Below are 18,483 nucleotides of genomic sequence, written 5' to 3'. Positions count from 1 at the left end.
ATACTATGCGTAACAACGTTCCAAACATAGTTAGAATGTATAATTGCACTTTTGGTCCATTTGTTGTTGATAATTTATGATTTTTTCCTTGTAATAGTTGGCTAACACATTTAATCTTTAATTAATTAAAAAGTGTTGTTGGTCTCTCTCTGTACAAAGAATGTAATATTTAGACTATTTATAGAACTACATTACTCTCAAATAATATGGAGCAACTTTACGAATTTAACATAAGATATCGGTAATCAAATGGATTAGCACTTAGTAATTCATTTAATTTGTGAAGATTCAGAAGTAAAGGGATTAAATGTGTATACATCAACTAGTTGAAATTAAAAAGTTAAATATGCTTAATCGAAAATCACAGAATTTAAAATGAGAATTTACTAATAATTGAAAGAGCAAAAGTGTAATTATCCCCCGTTAGAATTGGAATACAACTATTCATTCTCACATTTTTTAATTTTAAAACCTAACCTAAAGCTCTTCTATCCGTCTCATCTTGAACTCTTGAATCAAGAATTTCAAAATATTACTACTTAAGTTGATATACAATAATAACCATCTATTCATATAATCCCGTAATGAATTATGGAGAAAGTGAAGTGTATGCAGATAATCTTACCCATATCTTTGTTGGATAAAATAATAAATAATTCTTCATATCAAACTTAACATAACCACCTAAAAAATAAAGCAATAATTTATTACAGCAATTCAATTATATTGATAACATAAAAAAGTTCACACTATCAACGTGACAATCCATAACTTAAACTCTTTCTCCTTCTTTTCCACGGAATGAAACAATCCAATTTATGTTGATAATTAATATTACTCAAGTAAAGGAAGAAAGTGGGTATGGTGGTAGGTAATGAGAAAAAAAGAACAAGTGACTGCCATGTTTAGACAAGCTTAAAATGCCTCAAATTCTTACTTCATTTGACCAAGCAATTCGTCAAAAAGTCGAACAGACAAAAAGAGAGACATAATTTAAACCTATATACCCCTTTAGCATTACAACTATGTACCAAAGTTTGGCTTAAATCCCATGGACCACAGCCAACTATACTTGCACCTTTTTAACGTGTATATGGAGTAAACAAGTTGCACCTATGTCCAGAACAGGAAATTTGACTATGTGCACGACTTAATCCAGCCCACGCCAATTACCCTTTCTGTTTTTCCTTTTTCTTCTTTTAGATTTTCACTGCGTTGCACAGCAAAATGCTTCCCATTTTGAGGGTAGACATTATTACGAGGCCTTCTAACATATATTTTTTTTTAGCTCTATTCCATCTTTATCTATTCATATACCTCAGGTACCTGTACTATTTTAAGTGTGATCATTTCACAAGGGTTATGATTATAATACCAACGATGTTTGTTGAAAGAACATAAAATTTTGTTTAGACTACTTCGTTTGTCTTTAGTTTCCAGCTTGGGTGTAGGATTTAGATTGACATTATTGTTGAGTATATAATTAAGTAAATAATAGTGTGCTTCAAGCACATTGTTGTTGACTATATAATTAAGTAAAAATAGTGTGCTTAGGATCACTCTTATACGCATCTTTTATTTTAAAAAAATGAAACCCCCATGTGAGGAAGCATGTTGAGAACAAAATTATTTAAATTGAAAGTGTGGTCATTCTAACAGTTTAAGCTTTTAGATGAAATGGTTATATATTTCAATTTTTTTTAAAGAGTTTTAAGTTCTGCGGTGCAAAAAAAATAAAAAGTTACATACTTAGTGGTCGTTTGGTTTGAGGTCAAAATAGTCCCGGGATTACAATCCCGGGACTAATTTATACCATCTGTTGGTATTATTTTATACCATCTGAAAGATGGTATAAAATAATACCAGTATAAGTGGGTTAAGAAGGTATAAGTTGAGTTATTCCAGCACTAATTTTTATACCACGTTTGGTACAAGGTATAAAATAATCCCGGGATAAATCCATACCTTATACCAAACGTGGTATAAAAATTAGTACCGGCATAACCCATGTTATACCTTAAACCAAACGACCACTTAGTGCATTTAGCTAGCATCTGGCCATAAATTTTGTGAAATTTGAGAAAAAGAGTTCTTGAAATTGTGTTGAAAAATAGTTTTTAGAATTTGAAGTTGTGTTTGGACATGCATTTTACTTGAAAAAATTTGATGTTTTTGTGAGTGGAAGAAAAATTTCACTACTAGTTTTTGGAACTTAAATATCTTTTTTCAAAACTTTTTAAAAAACTGGTCAAGTTCCATGGCAAACAATGTTTTAATTTTTTTTTTTTTTTTTTTGAAAAAAAACTTTTTAAATCTCTAATCAAATGGGATCTTAGATCGGCTTTAATAGGTTACCTTTTTTTTTTTTAGGGGTGTGGGGCCGAGGGTGGGGGGTTGGTTTACCAAAATATTACCCCACTTAGTTTAGTCCTGCTAAAGATTCCGTCTACAGCATATAAGTTTGTTGTCCTGTATATTTTTTTGACAACAAAAGAAATTCAAACACTTTCTTATCACTTTCCTATTTCAAGGAGGATCCACACAAGGATAAAGTGACGTTTCACAAAGTGTCAAAGAGATAACTCCGTTAGTTTAGAGCATGTTACCTAACTTTACATGTCAAAGAGATAACTCCGTTAGTTTTGAGCATGTTACCTAACTTTACATAATTGACATGCTCTAATATTCGTAAAACTTTATCAAATATGGGCCAAATTCTGTAGTAAACAAATTGGCGTCACTGTATGAATCTGTTATATATCAATTCCGTTCTGTGCAAGTATTAAAGTAATTTGTCTTTTCAGGTTCAATGGATCGGGGGCAGATTAGATAGGTGATTTTTAAGGGAATCGAGTATTTAAAATTAGGGGTGAATAATTTAATTTTGAGCTTGTCGAGTGTCCTTCCGTCGAAATTAAGCACAAATTTGTGCCAAAATATAATGAAAAAAATATATTTGGACCGAAAGTGCAAAGATATATATTATATTTAAACTATTTTTGATAGTACCGAGATATATTTGACCCTTGTCCGTTCTTAGAATCTCATTTTTTCCTACACACTGACATACTGCAAGTTACTAATAACCCATCTAATTGATAACCACTAGCCCTAGTATAAGCGTAACAACTAGTTGGCTTATGTTTCATTTGTAAATCATTTTTTTTGCGCGGTTGCCCTTCCAAGACAGTATCTTTAATTTTTGTCCTTCACTTAAAAATTTATGAGTTTCGAGTTCAAACTCTCACTCAGTCAAAAATTTAGAAAAAATTCGTAAGACAGATTCTTCGATTCAAACTCTACTTAAAGGTAGAGTTTACCTTATGCCTGAAAGTAGCGTCTTATGCCTAAAGATAAACTCTGCCTTAAGGTAGAGTTTTGTAAGCAAATTCTGCCTTGCGAAATTCAAACTCTGTCTTGCGATTTTTTTTTTAAATTTTTGGCTGAGCGAGGTTTGAACCTGGAACCCATGAATTTTTAGGCGAAGGGTGGCAACAATTAAAGACCAGCAATTTGAGGGGCAAAAATTAAAGACCACCCCCGAATAAGGGCAATCGTGCAAATTGCCCATTGTAAATAGGCGAGAAATTAATTACTCCCTTTGTCCCATTTTAGGTGACACTTTTCATTTTCCGAAATTCAAATTATGTAAACTTTGATCAACATTTTATAATGTTCTTTTTTCATCATATTGATCTGATAAAAATTGCAACTTATAGTAATTTTTCGTATAGTTTTTTAATATCTAAAATTTAATTTTAAAATAGTGAGTTGTCTAATCCAGTTTAACTTAAAAGATTAGTCAAATTAACTTTCGAAAAATGAAAGATGTGGCATAAATTGAAACGAAAGGAGTAGCATATCATAATTTTTCTGTCACCAGAAATAACGCTAATAAATAATCTTAACTTCACCTAGCTATTAAATGTAAAAAGTAAATGACTCGAAGTGAAAAAGTTCAAATACTAGTACTTGGTGAGTAAGCGAGTGAATATCCAGTTGGATCCCACAACTATTTAATCCCTTTGGTCATACTTCTGTTTTTTTTTTGGGTAAAACCTTTGGTCATACACACCAGGGCTACCACCAGCCAACGAATTAGTTAGCTTTTACGTCTCTAATACTAACGAGATAAAAGAATCTTATATCATCAGATCAGAAGATAGTTATAAATAATTATTCATGATAATTGAAATTAGTTAGACAAAAGTAACACAAAAAATCTATGACCATAAATTAAACTACATTGACAACATAAAAATAAGTACATATAACTCATAAAAATAGAATGAAATACATAAATATAAGACATACAATCTATTATATTCCCTCAATCCCAATTTTGATGTCACACTTTTCTTTTTAGTATTGTCCCCAAGAAAATTATACTTATTTTTATAGAAACAATTCAACTCTAAATTTTTATTTAACTTTAATGAAACGAGTTGGGTCTATGAATTGTTTTAGACCAAAGTCTTAAAAGTCCTTTTTATATATTTAAGGGGTCATTTGTTAGGGTGTATAAGAATAATGCTGAATAGGGTGTATTAGTAATGCCGAGATTGGTTATGCTGAGATTATTTCTTATCACTACAAGAAAGAAGATGTTTGGCAACAATTTTTTTTTGTTGCCATAAATAGGTTATTGTTGCAAAAAGTACTTTTGGCAACATTTTTTTTTTGTTGTTGCATACACTTTTCCCAACGGCTATTATTACAACGACGTGCAACAACTTTTTTTTTTAGCTGCCAAAAATACTTTTTGCAATAATAGTCAATACTATATGGCAACAACATTAAATTTTTGGCAACAAAAAAAAAGTTTATTTTTAAAAGATTCATCATATATGCCAACAATAAAACTAAGTTGTTGCCAAATATTGACTTTTGCCAGCTATATTATTTTTGTTGCCAAAAGAGCTATTGCAATATCTATACTTTCTTGTAGTGTATCCAATGTTTGATTTGATGTATTAGAAATAACATGCATTGCATAATCTCTAAAAAAAATTGGTACAGTAGTTTACAAAAATACCCTCTATACTATACTATGTGGGGGATTTCAAGGACAATTGTGTCTTTAACCATGCTTATACATGTATTAAAAACAACCATTGTATTGCTAATACCATTGTTTGCTATGTATTAGTTATACAAAGGATAATACCATTAAATAGGGTGTATAATTGATACTTGCATTAGTTATACATAGGTTGAAAAAGAATACCAAACAAGATATTAATAATACACAAAGTTAATGCATGCATTTTTTTTCTCTAATGTATCCTACCAAACGACCCCTAAGTGCTCAGTCAAATATAAAATTGAGACAGAGAGACCAACAAATTAATTATACTAATCAAATAAAAGTAGTTTATACCAATATAAATATAAATATAAAAGTTTTAAGTTTTTTTAATATGTGTATATATATATATATAAATTGTACTATTATATGATTGTTACCACAGGCTAGTCTGTACTCTCGCGTCACCTAGACTCGCGGTCATTGCCCAGTGTTCCAAAAAATGTGTGCTCTCAAACCAATCAAAAATCGACAACACATTTGATGAAACCCACCTGGTTTTCCAAATACCACTCCTACATCTCTCCTCCCATCTGGGATATATCCACTTCACAACAAAATTTTACATTATAATCATTCCGATATACCAAAGAGAGAAAGATACCATCATTCTCTATTCTGCACCCCTTCTTTTCTTTCCTTCTTTTCTTTCTCTATTTGAGTACTAGTGGAATACAATATTTATATATTATCCCTTAGCTTATAGCAGAAAGAAAATTAATTAAATTATACCCAAAATGGGGAGAGGAAGAGTGCAGCTGAAGAGAATAGAGAACAAAATTAATCGACAAGTGACTTTCTCTAAACGTCGATCTGGTTTGTTGAAGAAAGCTAATGAGATATCTGTGCTTTGTGATGCTGAGGTTGGTTTGATTGTTTTTTCTACTAAAGGCAAGCTCTTTGAATATGCTACTGATTCTTGGTACGTACTCCTTTCTCCTTAATTCCCCTCCTTAATATGCTTTATACAGTACTCTTACATTCTTGATCTTTAATTAATTAGCTTTTGGAACAGTTCTCTCTTGTTTGTTCTTCCTTTTTTTCTAAGCCCATTTACTTTTGACTTTTTGTATCCTCCGTGTTTGAATTTTGGTTGTTTTGTTTGTATTGTAAGATTGTATGTGTTATATATATGTGGACCTATTACTCCTCGACACCAAGTAAGTTACTTTCAATCTTGAGCAGTAGTTTCCTTTCTTTGTTTATTCAAACTCCAATTATTTTGCTGTGTGTGGAGCAGTCAATTTTTTAGCTCATGCAGAAACCTATAAATTTTCTTTTGCAGACTCAATATTATAGATCCAGTAGTGTTTTCCTAGTTTTTTTTATAAAAAAATAAATTATTCCACCTGTTGACTAACAGATCACTTAGTCTTCGTGTCAAATAAGAAGAAAAGTACGTGCTGGAAAAGCTTATAAAATGCTCTTTATCCTGTTCTCCTTTCAATTTTTATTATTGACTTAGTATTTATTACTACTTATTATGCACTTTTTGGTGTTATGTTTATATAATATAATATAAGTATGTAGGATCTAGCTTTTACTTGATGATTCCTCCTCGAATCCACCACCTATTATGGTTCTGAGCTTTTATATATATACACCGTCAGCTTTTTCCACCTCGTAAAGTAAGAACATGTCTTATTTTAAGATCTCGAATCACAAGAAAATTACTTGTAGATATCATTTTGATTATCTGATAGTATAAAATATTATTTACACATAGGAGCATATGCTAATTTTAGAGCATGGTTTAGTTGATTTTAAAATGGAGTTAAACATTTTTTTAGTTACAAACAAACCATTAAGCAGCGAAACTAATCTGTGTTTTACTCAGAAGCACAGTAGTAAAAAGTATGCTTCAGATGTTCTGTTCCATGCAAATGTCTTTTCGTAGACACTGACCAAGTCTTCAATCTCGCGGTCCACAGTGGACCAGTTTTATACATTTATTATTGTTTTTTTTTATTTTGTGGGCGGATAGCCAAAATAGAAGTACGGACATATTATTACCCAAAATAGGCTAGGCATATGTGTGGACTGCTGGTGCTTTGAGCAGGCCTTTATGGATATGATTGAATGTTGAATACGTATTTAATTTAAGCAAGTTTGGAGATATCGTATATGGCTCCGCTATACAGACTTTATTTAATGTGAGGATATGATTCATATAGCTGCAACTAGCCAGACTTACAGGATTAGATTTTTATAGATGATGGAGAGATATTATTGAACCAAAGGGGCAAGTATATCGAAGGGTTGATGGGATAAAAGAATTATAATATCGAAATAAATTGTGGAATTATTTTATTTTACCTCTGGTAGAATTTTTTACTTTTGGACCAAGTTATTAATTCTGGGACTATTTATACCTCAATTATATATATATATATTAGATTTCACCATTCCGAAGTCATTAGTAATCTCGGGATAAAATATCAAGAACACACATTCGTTCTTCTCCAAATTTTTTCTTCCAAGATTTAAAGAAAAATAAAGTTAAAATTAAGAATAAGAGTTTATCTCAGTTTATCATGTTTAGATCAAACACGTCTTTTTTATTATGAAGGTATTGAAGAAGCAGCTGATCAAACTGGTTTATAAACACTTTTTAACTTTTCTACACTTTTCAGGAACACCTAAAGTGCTTATAAGCTAAAGCCCAAATGCCATAAGTTGGTCACCTCCAACCAGGGGCGGAGCCACATTGGCTCCAGGGGGTATCCGAACCCCCTCGGCGAAAAATTACAGTGTATTTTCAAAGTTAAAATTATTTTGTTATGTATATATAGTAGATGTTGAACCCCCTGACTTCTTCGTGTATTTACCTTTTAGAATTTTTGAACCCCCTGGATGAAAATCCTGGCTCCGCCACTGCCTCCAACTTATGATTTTCAACTTATAAACAATTTTGATTTGATAAAATTTTGTACTATTTTATCCTTAATATTTTTTCTAATGTCTTGAAACATCTTTTACTGTTTTCTGTATCCGTCTCCTTTTTGTTACAAAGATACTTTCAATTTAATATATTTTTGTAAAAATATCAAGAGTGCTTTAGTTATTTTACCAAAAGAACAATTTATCAACACTTTTTACCAAACATATCAAGTGTTTATTATCCGTTTCAACACTTTTATCCAAACACATAGTTATTTAATTATAAAATTATTTAAGTACTTAAGAATTTATGCTTGTCGGTTATTTACAATCAGCTAATTCCAAAAAAACTCTATATCCCATATATCTTATTGTTAGTTCAATGAATTAAACATCTACCATTAAAAGTATATGCACTAAATAATTTATTAATTAATCCTTGTATTAAATCCCATCATTATAATTTTGAGACGAAATAATAATAGTATTTATTAGGAATAGGATTAAAAACACTTTTGACCTCTCAATTATTGATAAATTCTGATTTTGATCATTATAATATATGACCTAGCACAACGTCTGCCTAGCTAGACCTAACAGAAAGTTTTCCTGGAAAGACTTCATAATCATCTAATCAATTAATCAAATCATACTTATCCACATCAATTGTCTTCAATTGTCTTTGCACAATATGACAAGGACAAGGGATCGACGTCTTCATCACACTCCTTTGAACCATCCTCAAAAACATAACCACCACCCTCAACTCTATTCCCTTCATCACCATCCACACTATACTCATCATTCTGATCCACGGGGTCTGAGTAAGCCTTATTGTCAATTTTTATAGTTCTTTTTCTTTTTCCATCTCGTCTAATTTCTTCACCTCTTTTTTTTTTTTTTTTTTTTTTTTTATTATTATCATCATTAGGATTAACACTAGAACGGGTTTGAACCATATGAGTAGAACATATCATTATCTTTCCTCCTCATCCTCTACTTCTAACCATTTTTTATGACCTACATACAAACAATAGAGTAATGTTGATCAACCACGATATAAAAACAAGAATAATCGATCAAGAGTCTAGTATAGACCATGATGAATTTGCAAAAAAGCAAAAATAGAAAAAAAAAAAAAACACAATCGAAACAAGCAAAATAAGCAGAAATAACACATATTTCAACCCAATAAAAACATGCTAAACTTCCAAAATTTTGAAAGAAAAACCACAACTTTATGAACACTAGCATTTGATTGAGATAAAAAAAAACAACTTTCAGGGCAATATGGAGCTCAAAATGCTTTGATAGAGTTGCAAAATTAAACAAATGCATGGGGACGACAACTAGACAGTTTCCGAGCTTGGAGGAGAGGAAGAGTCGGTTGGAAGCTTGAGAGCATACAAAGTAGGAAAGTGAAAGGGACTTAAAAGAGAGAGGGGCTTTTGTTTATTTTAGGACAAGTGAAAGGGACTTAAGTGTATAATTTTAAACCTCCAAACTTTTTAAAATTATGAAATGTACCCCGAGCGTCCTTTTCTAAACCCTAAACCAGAAAAATAAATCAAAAAAATATTCATGGTCTTATTCCTAATTTAAGCCTGATTGCCAAATCTACTAACAAGTACTGAAATGAAATGAATCTGAATAATTAGAAAACATAATGCCCAGCGCCTAAATCTAATTAGAAAGAGTTACCAGATACTCATACTGATGGGAGATAACAAATATTTGATGAAATAATCAATGTGTGGTCAAAGTTAGACCGAACATCAAATTTTTTAAAAATAACATAAAGGTCGAATAGATATTTCATGCACTTTATTTTGGCCCTTTTGAAAGTCATGATTCATGACACTCATATTCTCATGCTTCACGCAAATTTAGACTAGAAGGTTTGAAAGGCATATCATCCGATAATGATCTGTGATGCTGACAGAGTGATGAATGAATTCAATTATCAGGACTTGTTCAATGTTCACCCCCATTATCTTTTGCTGACTCATTAAACATCAGGAAATAAATAAAAGAAAATTACCAATTTTTCATGAAAAATATCTTCTTTCGTACAAATGTACCCATTTTTCCCTACTTTTTAATTTTCTAGCATTCTAATTGTGTCATAAGGATCTGTGTAGCGTGGAATAGAATACCAATCTAGTCTTTTTCTTTTCATTCTTCCCTTTTCATTTCTTTTTCCTTCTTTCTAATTAACACTTGGCTGCTTACTTTGTTGGCTATGGAGAATAATATAAGAAGGATTAAAGAAAAATGAAAAAGAGACATGAGAAGAGGCCAGACAGAGGGTGAGGGTTGAGTGTCTAGGCTAGTACTAGTGGGAGGAATAAAAAATAATTAAGTTTTAAGTAAGAGGGAGGATAAATAATTTAAGAAGATTTAAGTTTTTACTATGCCATTAATCTGAGCAAAAAGTTGATCAGAACTATGATTAAGTTTTAAGGAGTTCAAGTCAAATTAGGTGCCATCAAAACTCAAAGGCAAGTTCTACAAACTGGTGGTTAGGCGTATGTTATATGGGGTGGAGTGTTGGCTCTCACGTTCAGAAGATGAAAGTGGCGGAAATGAGAATGCTGCGATGGATGTGTGGGAACACTAGGAGCGATAGGATTAGGAATGAAGTTATCCGAAACAAGGTAGGAGTAGCCTCGGTGGAGGACAAGATGCGGGAAGCGAGACTGAGATGGTTTGGGCATGTGATGCGGAGAGACACAAATGCACCAGTGCGGAGGTGCGAGAGGCTGGTTATGGATGTTTTCAGAAGAGATAGAGATAGGCCGAAGAAGTATTGGGGAGAGGTGATTAGACAGGACATGGCGCATCTTAAGCTTACCGAGGACATGACCTTAGATATGAGGGTATGGAGGACTCAGATCAGGTAGAAGGCTAGTAGGTAGTTGCGTTTATCCTTTCTTGCGAGTAGTTGCATTGATCTTTAGTTTCTTGTCCCTTGATTTCTGCGAGTATCTGTTTGCACAGAATGGTTTATCATGGCTTATTCACTTTCGTTGTTTTCATTTTCATAATTGCTTTGAATAGTTTACCCGTGTCTAATCCTTCCTATACTTTTTCTTGAGCCGAGGGTCTTCCGGAAACAGCCTCCCTACCTGAGGTAGGGGTAAGGTCTGCGTACAATCTATCCTCCCCAGACCCCACATTGTGGGACTCTAGGTGTGTTTTTGTTGTTGTTGAGTTCAAGTCAAATTGTCCAAAATCAACTTTAAGAAGTTAAAAGTTACAAAAGTTGATTGTCAACAATTAGTACATTAAATAAATTATCGGAAGAAAATGATTAAGCGGTGAAATTTGATTAAGTTAATTTGTCCAAATATATATATTATTTATATTGGAGTTCTCCTTTAATCATTCTAGTGGCTTCTTGTGTTATTTGAGCAAAGTTTAATTAAATGGTTGTTTGATTACAAAAAATTAGCTCCCATCCTGAATATAACCCCTCTCTTGTCATACTATGTATCAGCATGGAAAGGGTCCTTGAAAGATATGAAAGATACTCATATGCTGAGAGGCAGCTTGTTCCCACTGATCCTATCTCCCCGGTATGCCTTATTAAATCTCTGATCCTAATTTTTTCTAAATTTAACGTATAATTACTCTCTCTCACTGTCGGTGTATAGAACTTAATCTCATTTCTTCAGAGAGGGCTTCAATTTTCATTTTGAGGACTACATAAATTATTTTGGTGCAGGGAAGCTGGACTCTGGAACATGCAAAACTCAAGACCAGACTTGAGGTTTTGCAAAGAAACCAAAAGTACACACCACACATTAAAGAATTTTACGTGAAATATATAATATTCCCCTTTGTATAAACATTTCCTAAAATTTTGTTTGGTCTATTATTTGGACTATTGCAGGCATTATATGGGAGAAGACTTGGACTCATTAAGTATGAAAGAACTTCATAATGTGGAGCACCAGCTTGATTCTGCTCTTAAACACATTCGCTCAAGAAAGGTATTTAGACAACATGATATGTATAATGTGGATTTTCTTTCAGAAACCCTCTAGCTGATGTCTTTAATTTCTTGTAGAACCAATTGATGCATGAGTCCATTTCTGTGCTTCAAAAAAAGGTGAGAACTTGCCTCTTAAGTGAACTTAATTGATTGTGATTTGTGGCTACCAACTTAAACTTAAGTGTAATATAAGGTGTGTTTTGTAAGGAGGAAAATATTTTCCAAATTTTCCATGTTTGGCCGGTCGAAATGTAATACTACTACAACAACAACATACCCAGTAATCAGTATAGTCCCACAAGTGGGGTCGGGAGGGTAGAGTGTACGTAGACCTTATCTCTACTTTGAGAGATAGAGAGGCTGTTTCCGATAGACCCTCGGCTCAAGAAAAGCAACTCCAAACAAGTAGAAAAAGAAATAACGAAAGTGAAGAAGTCATGTTTAAAGCATATGAAAAAAGGAACAGTAACTACAAGAAGTACAAGAAACAATAGATAATAACAAGCATCGAAGGACAAGTAATTACATGAGTAATACTACAACTACTAACGAGACAACACTCTACTACCTACTAGTCTTCTATCTTAATTTGAGACCTCCACAACCTGCTATCTAAGGTCATGTTCTCGGTAAGCTGGAACTATACCATTTCCTGTCTTATCACCTCTCCTCAATACTTCCTCTGCCTACCTCTACCTCTCCTAAAGCCATCCATAGCCAACCTCTCACACCTCCACACTGGGGCATCCACGCATCTCCTCTTCATATGCCCGAACTATCTCAGCTTCGCTTCCCGTATCTTGTCCTCCACCGATGCTACTCCCAGTCGAAATGTAGTGTTTCGAAAAATATTTTCTTTAGAAAAATAAGTTTCTTAAAATTTACTTCATCCGTGCCAATTTATATGACACTTTTTGCTTCCCAATTTAGATCAGCTTAATATTTTGAAACTAAAGTTTAGATATTAAAAAATTATAACAAAAGTCTATAGGCTGCAATTCTTCTCGTGTCAATATGATTGAAAAATACTTTTAAAACTATTGGTTAAAGTTTATATAATTTGAGTCTCGAAAAACGAAAAGTGTCACATAAATGGTGACATATGGAGTAAGAAAATGATTTTCCCAGTTAGTGAAAGTATGAAAAACAAGTTCCATAACTGACATTCTACACTAATTGTCTCCTCCTCACTCCTCTTGCCTCCTGCATCTGACCCCGACCCTTACCTTCCCACCCCCATAGTTTTTTCCAGGAGTATATTTCAATGCTCTTAGCTCAATATTTTTTTGCTTATTTATCTAACTGTCACGATCCAACCGAAGGGCCATGACGGGCACCCGGAACTACCCTACCGAGCACCTACTAGCATACTCTCATAATCACATCTAGGTGAGTCACATGGCTAACTCATAATTACCATGAACCAAATGACATAAGTTCCATCAAGCGTAGGCACATTATATAAACATCATTAATTATGCCCATATATACAAGCCGACAAGGCCATCAAAATGATATACAAAATGTGAACCGATAAGGCTACGGGATACCTAGCTATATACATCTGTCTACGAGCCTCTACAAAGAGTATGTAATATCATAAAGACAGGACAGGACCCCGGCATGCCCATGTATGTACACAAAAGAATAATACCAACTATTGCAACTCCGGATCAAATGGAGCACTTCTATGCAATCTCTGATGAAGCAGCCTAAAGGTCCGGTCTGTCTCTCTGTCTACCTGCAGGCATGAATGCAGCGTCCACAAATAAAAGGACGTGAGTACGAACAATGTATTGAGTATGTAAGGCATGAAAAGTAACATGATGGAAATATGAAGATAACATAAGGAGAACCCTTTTATACCTCGCCATACCTCTTAGGAAGACTGTCATGCATACTTAACCTTTCTCTAAAGGAAACGTTTCATACATATACATAGAATAATAATAATAATACCATACCCGGCCGTATAGGCTCGGTGTCACTCGTACCCTGCCATAACAGGGCTCGGTGTTATCCATACCCGGCCATATAGGCTCAGTGTTGTCCATACCCAACTGCAGTGGTGTGTGCGCAATAAATATCATACCCGACCATATAGGCTTGGTGTCCCAACATGGCTATATATATATATATATATATATATATATACATATAGGAATACATAAGTAAAAGCAGCAGCAATGAGATCAATGATATCATGAGAGTATCAAGAACGATGAGCTTTAGCACTTCTAGGAATGGAGTCATCATGGAAGACATTATGAATATCATGTATAGGTCCACAACAATAGAATCATGCCTTAAGAAGAAAAGAATTAGCCTTAACATACCTTAACGTTTTCTTAACTACTTAACGTTCTCCTCTCAAGCCCGCAAATCTATATTCAAGAGGATTCATACTAAGGTTGAGTCTTAAAAACACTCTTAATGTTCAAACTAGAGTAATTTGTGAGCTAGCGAAAATTGGGCAGCATTTCCCCCATTTCATCCATTTCTACCCAATTCCAAAACAACTCCCAATCAACAATAACATTATTAACAATACCATAATTAAGAGACTTCATTCAAGTTATACTCTATTCAACGCCCAAAACTCCTTTTCATAATCAACTCATAACAACAATTTCAACACAACTCCACATACACTTGTACACAACACTTCCTTATCTTCATTATTACCGCTCATAACAAGATTATACTCATAATATCCCAAAAAATTATAACTCAAGTGAATTCATAGCTCAAAATATCCTCAATTCATATTTGAACTCTCTTTTTCATTTTCCTCCTTCAACCAAATTGTATAACAATCAAACAACCTTAACAACATGCAATAGATGTAAAAACTTACCTTAATCACACAAGAACAAACCTTGGATCAAATTATTCCACTAGAGTGAAACCTCCAACTTCAACACCAAAGGAATTCTTGAACTCTACAAACACTAGTAAGCTTTCTTGCACTTGAATCTCTTGATCCTCTTGGGTTTGACCTTGATTAGCATATGAACTTGAGGAGAGGGTTTTGGAGAACCTTAGGGTCTGAAATGGGGGAATAATGAATCCAAATGGGGAAAAACGAAATATAAAGCTTCACTTGAAATCTCGCCGACATACTTTGACAACCACTTTGACGGGCCGTCAAACATTCTGCGGTCCGTCAAATGGACCGTCAAACAGCTCAACTAGCCAGACCTTTCTGTGACCATTTCACGGTGGAGGATCCACCATTTGACGGGCCGTCAATTATTTTGCGGTCCATCAAATGGGGCGTCAAAATGCCCTTCCGGAAACTTGCTTTCTTTGATTCGTTTTAACCTCTAATTCTTCCAATACTTGCTAAGCATAAACTTAAACCTTCACATACATAACATGAACATGCTTAGTGTCATGTAGCCTCAAAGGTAATCCCAGTCCAAGACTAGAACAACTAACATACGACAAATCTTAACATACGAAACTACGAGGTGTAACACTAACACAAGAAATAAGTAGGAAAATAACTTATTTCCAGAAACACATTTTTCGGGGAAACCATCATCCATCATGCCAAACACACCCATAGTATCAAACAAGTTATGATCAACAATATCTTTTCTTGGAAGCAGAAAAAGAAAAATTTGATATTGCATGATATATAGTACCACCAAATTATTTCTGTAACTTTCTTTAATTTGCACGGTATACAGGACAAAGCATTGCAGGAGCAAAACAACCAGCTTTCCAAGAAGGTTATTACATTATTTATCCCCAAAATGCATCTACTTCTCCCTGCAAATTACAAACTCTCCAATAGAAATGCTTATGAATTGGACTTTTCTAAATCTTGAATTCATTTAAACAGATGAAGGAAAGGGAGAAAGAGCTGGCCCAGCAAAATCAGTGGGATCAGCAGAACCATGAAATCCACTCATCTTCATTTGTTTTGCAGCAGCAATTGGACTCTCCTCACCTTGGGTATATATAGTCCCCCAATCTCTTTCCCTCTTTATTCTACTTTCGGTATATATATTAATGCTATTGGCTAGGCAAGGAGCAGCATAAAAAGAAGATCATGAAATGAGAAAACCTTCAAATGACAATCACCTAATCAAGATTTTATATTTTATACACTGATTTGTGTAATTAGCTGTTCTAATCGGAAAAATTACAATGATAAGAGTAAAAATAAAAAGTAACATAAAGTACTCCAGAAAAAATTGATGCATGTGGCCTCAGGGCTTCGGTCTAATAGTAAGAGCACAACACATGATGTTTGGACTACGAATTTTCATGGATTTTAAATTCTACAGCAGACAAAAAATTTATCTTTAAGTGAAGAAGTATAAAGGGATACGCCCATTATCTACCGATTTTCGGACTTTGCACGGCTGGACCTTGGGAATTCTATTTCTCGTTTGTCAAAATGAAGATGCATATTTGGTGGGGATAGCTTTCGTGGGCACCCTAAAGTATGTGATCTGAGTACCACATAAGTAGATCCAAAATTTAATGTTCTTAGCGCTATAATCATAGTACTTTTGAAATTACATGTTAGAATTTACTCTATCCGGATTAAAAAGAGTGTTCACTTAGCCTTTAATTTTTGGTTAAAAAAGAGTGTCCACTTATTAAATAAAAAAAGAATTAACCTTACTTTTTCAGATATACCTTTATTAAGTGTTAAGTGATCAAATCCTAATACCTATTTGTGTAGCAATAAATATTTTCCTAAAGGGTGTGCAAATGGCTAAGTGGACACTCTTTTTGATCCGGAGGAGTATTATTTATTGAAAATTTTGGTGGTTTTTCATTATATATTTATGTTGTGTCAAAATTACTGGATTATGTTTAACCCATAGTATATAAACCCCATTCGCCTTTGATTTTAAAATGCAAAATGCAGGGAAGCATACCAGAGTGCGGGAGTAGATAATGGAGAAGTAGAAGGAGCTAATTCACAGCAGCAACCTAGTAGTACTGGGATGCCACAATGGATGCTTCGCCACCTTAATGGCTAAACTGTGGAAAAAATTGATGGTCATTATCAAGCTAGGTATTGGCTAAACGTTCATATATGTCAACTCTATCTCTAATTTATATTTATACAATATATATATATATACATTATAGATGGATTGCTGTAAAACATTATTGTATGTTAAAATGAACTTTACTGTATGAGCTTTGCCTTGATTTAACCAAATATTCTGAATGAATTATCTCCTTGTAGAAGATATATGCTTGAATGATTGACGGATATTCTTTCTTCAAATGATGCTTTGGTTGGTTATAGGTTGTCAATTTGACATGTATCCTTTAACTTATCCATAAACTCTTGTTCTAGAATAAAATGTAGTAAATTAATTAGCAAGAATGTCAGAGAAGCAAGCAAAAAGACTTGCTTTTTCTTTGGCATCTTTTCTTGATTGGTACTACAAAAAATGTTCATTCTTAAATGGTTGTAAGTGGTCAAATCAAAAACCATGAATGGGCAGCAGGAATTTTCCATGCCCGTATTACATATTTTTCCAAATATTTGACTTTTGGGATTATGATGATTGATGAATTGATAATTAAGGACATTGCGTCCTAGCAGTCGATCGATGGGCTTAATTCCAAAAACTACTTGGACTTCGGATGTTTCCTTTGTTTTCCATGTGGACATTTGACTCTCTGAAAGGGAAATTAAATTGTTACTATAGCTAGTGTCATTTGGCTCGTGCTAAATCCCGGCTCAAATTACATTAGAATTTATATTTATAACTTTTTTTGTGTATTATTTGCTACTCTTAACACTATATTAGTTGTAAAGGCAGTTCGACAAATTTCTCAATGTCTTTAAAACATTAAATCATATAAAGTATTTGTAAGTTAGAAAATAACATTTTTCACAAAGAATATTAGACTTCATTTTTACAGACAAATGCATGCACTAATATTCTTATCCTTTTTATTATACTCAAATTTTAGGGGTCAAAGTCTTTAATGATTCAAATTAAGTTTTACCTTATGTTAGATTACTTAATTATTTTTTCTCAGTTAAACTTATATTGGCTAACCCATTTTTAGAAAAATAAAATATTTAAGGTATTCAAGTAATATAAAAAATATTTAATGCTAAAAATTGTTGTATGATGACATCAATGAAGTTAACTTATCAATAAAGATAGCATTTAGAATTAAATAAATAAAAGTCTTGATATGACGAAATGCTTTTATAGATGTTCCTTCCAATTAAATTGTACAAAAGAAATTGAAAAGCTAATGAAATTATTTGTTTTTCTTACTTTAATCTTTCCTTTCCTTAACAAAAGCATGTTAAGAAATAATGTATTTTTTATTTTTTCTTAATTTAGTTTATTTGTAAAGAAATTTATATTGTAATTTCTTAAACATGTATTTAGTTTTAGTATTTCACGTTTAACTAACAATTTGTCCTAAATTATATAAAACGTTGATTATCTCCTCCTTTGTAAAATATTCTAATATCCAAAAAATCACTCTCGTTTGCAATTATTTAGCATTTTAATTA

At 33.0% G+C, this 18,483-nt stretch overlaps 1 protein-coding gene across 3 annotated transcripts; it reads left to right on the top strand.

Annotated features, from left to right (window-relative positions):
- Positions 1-5,646: 5,646 nt before the first annotated feature.
- LOC132600328 (agamous-like MADS-box protein AGL8 homolog) lies at positions 5,647-17,241 on the top strand. Of its 3 annotated transcripts, none has more exons than XM_060313413.1 (8): positions 5,647-6,008; positions 11,466-11,544; positions 11,694-11,758; positions 11,862-11,961; positions 12,039-12,080; positions 15,659-15,700; positions 15,814-15,926; positions 16,855-17,241. In XM_060313413.1, the coding sequence occupies exons 1-8, from the start codon at positions 5,824-5,826 to the stop codon at positions 16,967-16,969; spliced, it is 741 nt and encodes a 246-aa protein (XP_060169396.1). In that variant the 5' UTR covers positions 5,647-5,823; the 3' UTR covers positions 16,970-17,241. The 3 variants fall into 3 exon arrangements, with proteins under 3 accessions (XP_060169396.1, XP_060169387.1, XP_060169378.1); XM_060313395.1 differs by lacking the exon at positions 5,647-6,008 and adding an exon at positions 10,154-10,865; XM_060313404.1 differs by lacking the exons at positions 5,647-6,008; positions 15,659-15,700 and adding an exon at positions 10,125-10,865.
- Positions 17,242-18,483: the final 1,242 nt, after the last annotated feature.

The sequence above is a fragment of the Lycium barbarum genome, chromosome 1, assembly GCF_019175385.1.
Source record: "Lycium barbarum isolate Lr01 chromosome 1, ASM1917538v2, whole genome shotgun sequence".
In the NCBI taxonomy this organism is placed as follows: Eukaryota; Viridiplantae; Streptophyta; class Magnoliopsida; order Solanales; family Solanaceae; genus Lycium; species Lycium barbarum.
This window is presented reverse-complemented; position numbering and strand designations above follow the sequence as displayed.

Excerpts from the sequence above, each read along its gene's own strand:
- LOC132600328 (XM_060313395.1), top strand. The coding sequence starts at position 10,504 with ATGGGGTGGAGTGTTGGCTCTCACGTTCAGAAGATGAAAGTGGCGGAA. Across the intron at positions 11,962-12,038 it reads AACACATTCGCTCAAGAAAG|AACCAATTGATGCATGAGTC; the intron begins GTATTTAGACAA and ends AATTTCTTGTAG. Across the intron at positions 15,927-16,854 it reads TTGGACTCTCCTCACCTTGG|GGAAGCATACCAGAGTGCGG; the intron begins GTATATATAGTC and ends TGCAAAATGCAG.